At 54.0% G+C, this 11545-nt stretch overlaps 1 protein-coding gene across 1 annotated transcript; it reads left to right on the plus strand.

Moving 5' to 3' along the window:
- The first annotated feature begins 700 nt into the window (after positions 1-700).
- LOC116761375 (transmembrane protein 61-like) lies at positions 701-10716 on the plus strand. Its single transcript, XM_032647284.1, is given in 5 exon segments — positions 701-1084; positions 4975-5098; positions 5101-5183; positions 5185-5309; positions 10322-10716. Coding segments are annotated over 5 exon segments (579 nt in total). The 5' UTR covers positions 701-1069; the 3' UTR covers positions 10554-10716.
- The last annotated feature ends 829 nt before the right edge of the window (positions 10717-11545 follow it).

The following is an 11545-nucleotide window of genomic DNA, read 5'->3' on the forward strand; positions in this document are numbered from 1 at the left end:
AGAGGTTAAGGTCACACAGGAGGTGGGAGGCCCTGCTCTCAAGCCCCCCTCTCCTGGCCTCTCACTGCCTGGGTCAGTGACTTCACTCGTTTAGAGGCTGGGGAAGCACTTAAATGCCTTCTGTTATTTCGGAGAATGCCTTCCTCCTGGGGATGTGAGAGCCTGGAGGGCCCGGGAGGGCTTGCTGTCCGATTGACTGCTGTGAGAAGAAAAAGCCAGTTGTCAAGGAGTATGCGGTAAACAGTCAAGTAACTTCCCTCCTTGGGCCTCAGTTTCCCTTCCTGTAGAATGGGAGTGAGGAGGCCTGGGCTTCACAGCCCTCTCAGACTGAGCACCGATGGCTCTCAGAAGAGTTCGTGTCCGGTTCCCAAGCCCGCCCCCGTGGAGTAGTGGGGGCGGGATGGCCCCAAGGACTGCGGGTTCCCCGACAGTTCCGGGGAGGTTCTGGTTAAGGGCTCCCCCCGCGCTGGGAAACCCCGACCTCCGCCAGCCCACGTCGCGCTGTCGCTTTAAGGTCGGGCGCGGCACCTGGAGCCGCCTGGAGCCGCGCCACCCTGGAGTCTCCGCAGGCCCTGCGGCCGTGAGGACGCAGATCCGAGGAGAGGTGGGGCCGGCCGCTCCCTGAGCCCGAGCCCAGGGTCCAGGCCGCAGTCGGCCAAGCCCGAAGCGTGGGCGGGAGCCAGGGGACGATCATCACCGGAGTCGACAGCGAAGCCGGACTCCACGCGCCCCTCGGCGCCCCCACCCGGTGGCCGAGACCCTGCGCGGTGAAGCGGGCTTTGCACCGCTCCCACCGGGTCGGGGCGGCGATCGGACGGGACGCACGGCGGCGGACGAGATGCCCTGGACCAGACCCGGAGCCGGACAGTAGCGCTTCTGCGGGCTCGGAGAGCTGGGCTGGGGGACGGTCGCCGGGCCGCCCCTAACGCCGGGCGCCCCCTGCAGACCAGAGAGACCGCCCTTCCCAGGTTCGCTCTGCCCATGGGCGCGACAACCATCATGCCTTCACGTGACTCCGCTCGGCTCGCCAGGCTCCCAGCTCCGGGACCACGCCTGACCCTGCAGCGCGATGGCTGCGCGCAAGGTGGGTATAAGCTTCCTTCTCTCCCCGCCCTTAGGAGCATCTCGGCTCCTCCTAATCCAGCCCCCCCCCGCCCCGCCCCCTTCCCTTCACCTTGACCTCAGTGACTTGGTGAGCAGAGTCTGTTTCACCCAAGTCTCCTCCTAAATGTGTTCTAACTGTTGGGTGGCCTGGACCATGGCGCTCAGAGCCTCAGTTTACCCGGGGTTACACGAAGATGGTTTGGAACACTTCTTGTTCAGATGGTTTAGTTCTTTACAGAAAACTGGCACCTAAAGTTCCCCTGTTGGTAGCAGGATAGTACGATATTATCTGTGCCCATTTACAAAGGAGGGAACTGAGGCATGGAGAATCTAGGTAACTTACCCAGTGTCAGAGCCAGGGTCCATCCTCTCTGTCAAGCTGTGTCACTGTTTGCCATCTTGCCACCTCATCTTCACAACTTGCTCCCCAGGAAGTTGTGGAATTTGAGCTCAGAGATGTTGGGTTGCCTGATGAAGGTCACAGAGCTAACAGAGTGGCTATAGTCAGAGGCAGTGATAACTCTGGCTGGTGGGGGGTGGGGTGGCAGCAGCAGAAAGGCTTCTGGGAGGAGGTGTATTTGGCATGGGTCTTGAAGGGGGGTGTGAAATGAGGGCCCTGAATGGGGACAGAGGGCTCCCCAGGAGCAGCAGGTGTAGGGGACCCCAGGAGTTTGGGTGTATGGGTGGGGGGGATATGAGGGAGCTGGAAGGAGGGGGCCAGCCTGGCAGCCTGACTGAGTGCCAGATTGGGAGTGGGACTCAGGAAACGTAGAGACGTTTCCTCCCTGCCCGGGGCTGGGGTTATGCCCTCCAGGGCAGGGAGCCCTTTCTTCCTCCCCCACCAGGGTCCAGGGTACACTACTGTGAAGGGTGAGTAAACTGCCTGAAGACCACGTCTCTGAAATGGGCCAGGGGAATCTGGGGCACGACACCCTTCCCATAAGCCATCAGAGCCCCGATCTGTAACAATAATGAAGACCACCTCACAACAGAACAGGCTGTCCTTCATCCAGCTGGACGTTGACGCCTTCCATCTCCCGGGGGTGGTAGGTCATTGCGTGCTCTGCCTGCCCACGTGGATCCACGTGGAGGGAGGGAGACTCACACAGAAGGAGATGACAGCATCCAGTGAGAACATGCTAAGGGGAATTCCAGGGGCTTGTCTGAGGTCTGGGAGCATTTGAATCAGGAAGGAGGGCAGAGCATTTTAGAAGGTGGGATCTGCCCGTGCTGAAGATTTACAAACGCATCTATTCACGGCACGGTCTCAACTTTATATACTGAAAAATACAGATGGATCTAGCTATGCACACAGGGATTTGATTCAGACTCGACCCGGTTCAAATTTGGCACTGACCTTGGACAAGCTGTCACCCTCGAAGCTCCAGTGTCCTCAGGACATAATGCTGTTGTAGGATTAAGATGTCGGGTACCTGTGAAGTGCTGGATGTGGTTCCCAGCGCCTGTAAAGGCCCAGTACACATCTACTGCCGCCATCATCAGCCATGCAGGCCAAGGGAGGGCTGGAAAGGAGGCATTCACTTGCAGATCATGCTCACCTCTGTGGGGCAGCATTAATGATGATTTGTATTTTGCATTTTTATTCTCTTCTGTGGTTTCCTCCTCTTCTCCACAATGAGGAACTACTTCTTTTTTAGAAATTTAAAAGCATTGTAAGTTACCTTACTCAGGAGTGAGTTCTGCAAGGGTTGAGACACACAGCTGTATACGGCTTTGGGCAAAGTCCCTCACCTTTCTGGGTTCAGTCTCCTCATTTGCAAAACAGGGATTTCTTTCCCTGCCCTGACCATCCACCTCAGTTGTGGTGAGTCGGATGAGATTCCAGGTATGAAGCGGAACTGTCAAGTGCCATTATATACAGGCAAAGGGTTCCCGTTATAGATTTGCTGTGTTTTTTTTTTCCCCCCAAGCTGATTTCTCCAGCTTTTCCTTCTGACAGCCTCTCCTCGCTGTCTGACTTTGGAAAGACTGTAGTCAGGTTCTTTTTCTCTTCCCCAGAAAATGCCTTGAGCTGGAGACAGGAGGCCTTGCCCCATAGACAAATTCACAGGAAGAGAATTGGAGGTAATTTACAAGTGGCATTTTTCTAAATGCTTCTGGTGGCCTGGAGGCTCAGAAAGATTGGGGTCCACTCCTCTGAGCATTACATGTATACATTCTCTCTTTCTCTCTCACGTGCATACACACACGTTTTTAAACACCTCTGGGAACATGCCCTTTTGAAATCTAAAGGCTCACCTACTAGATCTTGAACTGCCTTTGAATGGCTGCACAGCAGGTCATCATTTGATGCACCACATTAGGCTGGGCAAGTCCCCATTTGTAAGGCTGACGATTGAAGTCTTCCTAAGGTCTGTGAGTTCCCCAGCCCCCTCCTTCACCGGCTCAACTTTTGGAAGAGGAGAGGGGCCCTCTGTAAGTTCTGCTAGCAGCCTGTTAGAGAGCCTGCCCTTTGTACAGGTGAGGAGACAGGCCCGGAGCAGTTGAGAGGCTCACTCCAGGACACGGCTGGTGAGCTGTAATGTAGGGACTAAAACCAGGCTCCAAGGCTGGGCGGTATAGCAGCTGGAATCTTGTGTTCCCTCCCCTCTCCCAGCCCCTCCCAACTGCGAGAGGGGCTTTTCACACAACAAGGTTTATTCAGCAACGCTGTTTCTCATTTAGGAGAATTTCTTCAACAAATGTTTATAGAGCAGCTACTATGTGCTAGGCACTGGGGGTTATAGCAGTGAACAGGGCCTATACAGACCCTGCCCCCAGGAAGCTTCCTGTGTGGGAAGGACAGTAAGCAAAGGAGAAACCAAACAGGCAGGATAAAAGCTTGGTCCAAGAAAGCCCAGGGGACTCCAAGTTTGAAGTGTCCCCAGCCAAGGCTTCTCAGGTGAGGGCCAAGCTGAGCTGGGAGGGGAGGACACAAGTTACCAGGGAGAGGGAACAGTATGTACAGCAGCCTAGAGGTTGGCTTTGGGGACAGCCCCTTCCTGTCTGCATAATCTGGAGCCAGGGTTCCTCCCAGTTATTTTTTTTCCCCTGGGCATTTTGTCTTTGCCTCATTGAGATAACACTGTGCACATAATTTGGCAAACTAAGTTGAAACAGGTCAGATATCATAAGCATTTACCCCGTTGTTAAACATTTGTGTTGAGCTTTTAAAAAAATGAGTCATGAATATTCCATCTAGAGTTTATGCCGTGGTTTACTCACCCTTTCCCTATAGTTGGACACTTAGGCTCTTTCCAAATTACAACCATTAAAAATAAGGCCATGGTGAACATCTTTTTGCACAAAGGTTTGCTTTGTGTCATGAATTTCAACTTCAGGCTTCTCAGTGCCCCTTTCCCACTAGCTCCTTTACCCACCCCCAGTTTCAATGTCTTCCTCTGTCAAATGGAGGAAAAGAGCATTGACCTTTCGAGACTGTGACGAAGGTGAAGTGAGGCAAGGCGTAACCAGCAAGGCTCTCTCCTGGCAGGCCTGGCGGACCCCGCAGCGTTCACTCTTCTCCCTCCCAGCCTGCAGTGGGGAGTCTCATGCACACCAGGCTGGTGAGGCCTCTGAGTCCGGGGGGAGTCCTGGAGTGAACCCAGCCACACTTAACTGAGCTTCTACCAGGTCCCAGGTGTGGTGCTAGGAACTTGAGACACATTATTTGTGGCCTTCAGAACAGCCCTGCAAAGTTGGGAGCATCATCTCCATTTCACAGATGAGGAAACTAAGGCACAGAGAAGTCAAATGACCCCTCTGAGTTTGCACAGTGACCTCAGGCAGGAGGACTAAAATCCAGTCTCTGGTACCCAACAGGCCTCTCACGGGGCCCGTTTCCTCTTCTCTCTCCTTCTCGGTGTCCAGACGTGTGACAGCGGCCGTGTGGCCTCCACCCTGTGCTACTGCGTGACGGTCACCGGCATGGTGGTTCTGGTGGCCGGGACACTCTGCTTCGCCTGGTGGAGTGAAGAAGATGCAGAAGAAGAGCCAGCCAGCCGGCTCTGCCCACAGGACGCCCTGAGCCTGAGGCCCCCGGTCCCCTGTTCAGGTCGGTCAGCTTCTTCTGCTGCGGTTGCAGGTGGCCTGCTGCTGCTGTCTGTCAAGGCCAGCACCAAGGGGCCGCCTCGATGGGACTCATATCACCTCTCCAGAGACCTGTACTACCTCACTGTGGAGCCCTTGGAGAAGGAGAGCTGCAGGTCAGCAGGGCTGGGTGGAGGCCACAGGTGGGGCACTGTCACATCATCATGCATTTGCTCAGCAAACTTTCATGGGGTTTCTCCTCCGGACCAGACGTTGCCTATGCCCTGGGGTCTTGGAGGCTGATCAGCACTCCTGGAAGAGTTTAAAGTCCCTCGACAGAGGCAGACTTTGACAAATCAGAGTAGTTAAAGCTGTGAAAGAGGACAGACGTGGTTCTGTGGGGACATGGAGAAATCCAGGAAGGCTTCTTGGAGGAGGTGGCAGCAGAGCTCAGCATACAATAATAGCAAATGCCTGTATAGTACTTAAATGAGATGATGTATATGAAGAACTCAGCCCAGAGCCTGGCGCACAGTAGGTGCACAACAAATGTCAACTTTTCCTCAAGTAGATAAGGTGGAGAGAAGTGTTTTAGGCAGGCAGAAGAGCGTGTGCAAAGGCCCAGGGGTGAGGTGGGGAATGGAGACAAAACCTTGCATTTGGACAGTATTTCTCATCTTTTTTTTCATTATCATTCCCTCTAAGGAGACTTTTTAGGCATTTTTTTCTTCATCTTCCCCCATGAAATGTTAATACCACAGATATACTACATATTTGGTCTGTATGTATATTTGTGCTTTATATGTAAACACAGTATCAGCAGGAGTCCAAGAACCAATTTTTGCCCTATTGAGAATGCATGTATCTTACATGCTCTTATGTACTTACTCATTCACCAAGTATCAGCTGGGCAGGCATATCAGGGGCCTGCATACATCTTCCCCAGTCTAACCTACCTGCAAGGTAAGAATTACTGTTGTCTTTTACAGAAAAAGAGGGTGAGGGTTATACAGCTAGAAAGTAGCAGAGCCTGCTGGCTGTGAAGTGTGCATTCCCCCACACCACTCTGTAAGCACTGGATTTGCATGTACTAAGGGTTAAGCCATATATTTGGCAACTGGCCTCGGACCTGGGCACCCTTCTTCCCTTGGTTAGAGGGAAAAATGCATTCTGAGTTAAAGAAAGTAACAGATTAGTCCCTGCTACTGGCCTGTGACTCCTTGAGGTCACAGACAATAAAGTATTCAACAGAAGCCCCTTATTCCAATGGTCAGGCCCTAATTTGACTATTAGAGGGAAGGGCAGGGCCTTGGGGACTCTTCTCAGTTGAGAAAACCTGGGTCTCAGAGAGACCAGTGACCTACCTGGTCACACAGTCGGTTAATGGTCAGTTGGAACCAGACCAGGCCTCGGGATTCTCTGGACTGGAGCCTGTCCCTCCCCGCCCAGCCTGGCCTGAGCACAGAAGGTAGGTGTTGTCTGTAGACACAGCCGTGTTGACCCAACAGGGTCCAGGACATAGCTGCATCTGTCAGGTGGGGCCACTTGGCCTTCATTCCCAGCCGGGCCAGGGTGGAGCCTACCCAGGAGGCTGTGGGGTGCTCATGGCCCATCAGGTTCAGAGACCAGGTCTTAGATTCAGAGCTGGGGTGGCTGGATGTTGGAGAGGCTGCTTCTGCTGATGGCTCTTTCTTGTCCCTGGGGCTAAGCCACCCTGGCCCTCCTGCTGAGAACCCAGCATCTGGGCCCCATGGGGAGGCCACTCAGCTGTCCCTGCCCCCAGGGTCCTTGCTCTCTGCAGGTAACTCTACGTTAGAGAGAAAGACCTTCTAGGCTGATGACTTGGGCAGGTCCATTTCTCTCTTGGGGCCTCAGTTTCCTCATTTATTCATCTACTTATTCTTTCCTGCATTTCACCAACATTTACTGAGTACCTAACTATGCAGAGCGCTGACAATGCAGCAGTGGATGAAACAGACAAAACCCCTCCTCTCAGGGGCTCCCATCTTAAGTGTGAGCCCTAAATGAGGTGCCTGGATGGGAAGCCTCCTGGGACACCCCCCCCCGTCCCGCCGACGCCTCAGTAAGTACAGCAGAAAAAGCGTGGGTCTAGTCAGACACGAGGCTTTCAGTGTCTGCTCTTTCTTTTCTAAGCTCTGTATTCTTGAGCCTGTTACTTGGACTCTCTGAACCATGTCTAGTTCTTCCCCTGTCAATCCTGGAATTTTCCCTAGGATTGCTGTTAGGCTCAGATGAGATGATAGATGGGGAGGTGTATTCACTGCAAAGTTTGCTGTTCTTCCCGCACTTTCATTTTATGATGTACTCTCATGCCTCCTGATTTAAGCCTCACTGCTTATGAGGCAGTGTAAGGATTAGATCCATTTTGCAGATGAGAAAGCTGAGGTGTGGAGAGATTAGGGCTCAGGGTTGGGGGAGCTGTGATGGGTGGAGTTGGCGTGGGTTTTGCAAGCAGGCAGAGCTGGGGCTTTGCCGCTTCATTGGAGTGCGGCCTCCACTCACCTGTGCAATGGCTGAGGGCTGCTACCCCCAGGCTTGTCATGAAAGTGAAATAAGATTAGAGAGCTTGAGTGTTGGGCATACAGCGTTTCATCCCTGGTCCCTGTCCCCTTTCCCTACTGTGTTTGCTTGACTCAGCTGAATAATGGAAGAGCTGGTGCCAGGCTCAGATCTCACGTCCCCACCAGGCTCCAGAGAGTGGGGTGAGCCCCAGCCTCGGTGGAGCTTCCTGTGCATGGGGACCACAGTGGCCAGCCCGCCCCACACTGCTGCAGGGGGCCACATCCAGAATACACCACAAATGGGCCTGCCCCTGAAGTGTGCAATATGGTCACCCTGAACTTCATGTTCCCCAAGTTTCCAGCCTGCTGGACCATGACTCTGGCAACCTGGGGCCGGGTGGGCCCAGCTGGCTAGGTGAGGTGGCATGAGGGATACTGCACCTCTGCCCTCGAAGCAAACTTCCTGCTGTGGTCTGATCTCACCTGCCACCTGTGCCCTGCTCTGCCAGCTGTTGCCTGCTGGAGCGGCCCCAGGCATACCCAAAACCTGACTCATGTCTCTGGGGCTTGGAGAAGTAGGGAGCAGCAGGGCCATGGCTGGGAGGTGAGCAGGGCAGGAGATGTGGGGTTCTGGAAGCCTAATCACCCATATTTTCCTGAGCGTTGTCAAAGCATTTTCCATTTTTCCCTCTCCCTGAATCTACAAAATGGGAATTGTTATCCTCATTTTATAGATGAGGAGAAAGGCTCAGAGAGACTGTGAACATAGCCTAGGTCACACAGCAATTGAACCTAGTTTGCCTACCTCCAGGAGCAATATTCTTTGCCTGCCCTCACCTCAAGGGATGCTGGGAGTCAGAGGCGGGTGAGACCCCTTATCTGATTTCTCAGCTGCAGGGCTCCTGGGCCTCTGAGGAGGAGGGTCTGTGAGAGAAGTTTGCAAAAGCACTGGAAGGGGAGCCCAGCTTGGGCTCTTGGCTGGTGCCCTCCATCAGACTGGCACAACAGCCTGCTCCATGACCTTGGTCACGTGGCCCCAGTGGGCTGCTCTTAGGGCTGTGGTGGGCGTGGGCTGAGAAGATACGTTGCCCATAGAAGGGCCATGTCCACGGGGGTGATGGGTGCTCACCTGAGGGGCAGCAAATTCCTGGCACAGCTGCCCCATCACCACTGGAGCGAAGACCCCTCCACCACCTGTCTGTCCTCTGGCCAGCCTCCTGCCATCGGTCTTCCCCTGTCTAGACAGGCTGGTGTAGATTGAACTAATTTGCTGCTGGCTCCAAACTGATGGCCTTGGGCAAGTGACAGCCTCTCTGAGCCTGTGTGGCTCCTGCTAGCAGCAGATCTGTGATAACTTTTGTTACCTACACCCCTGCCTCGTGGAGACCTTTGAGATTTTGTTACCAGCTCCCATTTATGGAGCATGTGCTAAGTGTCCCTGTATTACCTCATGTAATCTTCATACGGTCCTGTGAGGTAGATGCCCTTATTGTCCCCATTTACAGATGGCGAAACTGGGGCCTAGGTTAATAGAGTTACTGACTCATGATCTCCCACCGGGAATGTGGCTGACCAGCCAGTGCTGACTCATAGCCAGCCCTCGAGCCACTTGGGGTGGGAGGGGACCTCCGAGGTCACCTAGTCAACCTCCATATCTGGCAGTATCTTCCCAAAGCAGAAGCAGTCCAGACAGAGGATCAGTGACCCTCCCACCCGCAAGGTCCTGGGAGGGGAAGGGGCCCTGACTTCCCAGAGATGACCCCCCCCAGGGCCCTGGGAGGACCGAGGGCCAGCCTCATTCCCGTCAGCATTGTTGTGGCTGGGATGCAAGTGACCTGTTCTTGGAATCTAGGGGGCAGAGCCTGGTCAGAGGAGCCTCAGAGGATCTGGTCTGTACCTCAAGTCCCTCCAGGGTGGTTCATTTGGGGGAGGTGGGGGAAAGTCACAGGAAAGCCAAGCTCTTTAGAGATAGATAGGGTTGACTGGGTAGATAGTGAGATCTCCATCTCTGGAGGTATGCAAGTAGAGGTAATCACTTGGTGGACTTATCATATCAGGGCCTCAAGCATCCAGATGGGCAGGGGAATTGAGGTCTCGCATCCTGCCCTGGGCATCCACAACTCCAGATTTTGTAAGGGAGATGATTACAGTAAGCTGGAAGTCTTTCTCCCCATTGATCATCACTCAGTCTTTCAACAAACATCCCCAAGCATCAATTCCCTGGACACCCAAAGTCAGTCCCTGCCCTAGGGGATAACCAGCTGGGGTCAAGAGTGACAGAAGAGAGAGGACTGTGGGGACCCAGAGGAGGGAGTGGGAGATTTGCTAGGGGAGGTCAGGAGAGCTCCCCGGAGGAGACTCAACGGACAAGTGGGGATTGACCAGCAGGGAAGGGGTGAGGGAGGTGGGAAGGACTTTCCCTGTCGAGAGAACTGAGGAGACAGAGGGTGTGGTGAGCCCATGTGGGGAACCAACTGTATGGAGAACTAACTATAGCACAGGGAGGGTGCAGTTGGGGGAGGTGAGGTTGGCAGGGGCCGGCTGATGTCAAGCTTCAGCTGTGTCTATGGGGCCCTGGGGAGCCTACAGCCTTCCTCGCTCTCTTCCTGGCATGCAGTAGGGTTTTGCCCCACCCCCTGCTCACAGCCTCTCTTCTGTCCCTGTAGGACCCCAGAGGTGGTTGCCATCCCCACTTATGAGGAGGTCGTGCACTGCCAACTGGCTGAGGGGCCCCTGACACCACCTGCATACCCCGTGGAGGAAGACCCGGAGCGCAGTGCCTCGGGTGATGCCCTGCTTGGGGCCCAGCCCCCCTTGCCTCCGCCCAGCTACGAGAGCCTCATCCTCGCTGACGGTGGCTTCTCTGGAGAGACAACACCTGGGGCTGCGTGCTCCTGACCAGGCCCGGTTCAGATTGCAGGGGAGGAAGTTAAAGGCTTCTAGCAGGCCTGGAAGCCAGAAGCAAATGATGGGCTTCTTCTAGCCTCTAGTACAGTGCCTGGTACACAGCAGGCACTCAGTGTTGCTGAATGCTGTTTTATTTTTCTATTGCTGTGTAACAAATGGCTTGAAATAAATCCATTTCATTCTCTCTCATGATTCTGTGGGTCACCTGGGCCCAGCTGGGTGGTTCTGCCCCACGTGACACTGGTGGGGCTGTAGTCTTCAGGGCCCAGCTGGGCCGGCACGCCCAAGATAGCACACTCACGTGGCTGACAGTTAGTACTGGCTGTCAGCTGGGAAATGTTCTTGTGCCGATGAGAAAATTGAGGCCCAGAGGCACAGCCAGGACTGGCCCAAGGGAACACACTGAGTTTATAACCAAAAGAACATGGACTCTGAATTCAGACCACCTGTGCCTCGGTTCCACCAGGTACCCGCTGGTGAGTGACCTTGGACAAGTGACTTTACCTCTCTCTGCCTCAGTTTCCTCATCTGTAAAATGGGAATTGGGAATTACAAAGGCACCAGCCCCTACCTTAGAGAGCTGAGTTTTGAGGATTAAATGAGATAACAGTTGACATTATGAGATCACACTGACCCTGCAGGCTCAGTGCTAATGCATCAAACAATAAATGCAGACTTCTTAGCACAGAGGCTGCTGTCTCTTAAGTATGCAGTGATTGTTAGATTTTGTTAGTAAAGGTAACCCCCTCCACCAGGTGCCTCTGCTTCTCTACCTCCTGTGACAGGGAGCTCGATACCTCTTCTTATATTCCAGATAGGCAGAAGGGTCTGCTTTCACAATGTCATATCCCATTCACAGATGAGAAAACCAGCCCAGAGAGGCTAAGTAACCTTCCCAGGGGCGCTCAGCCAGCAGGAGTTCAAAGTCCTGGGGCTCAGTCAGCTGTGTAGGGACACTATTCCCTGAGGGCCTACCATTTACT

This window comes from Phocoena sinus, chromosome 1, assembly GCF_008692025.1.
Source record: "Phocoena sinus isolate mPhoSin1 chromosome 1, mPhoSin1.pri, whole genome shotgun sequence".
NCBI classification, from domain to species: Eukaryota; Metazoa; Chordata; class Mammalia; order Artiodactyla; family Phocoenidae; genus Phocoena; species Phocoena sinus.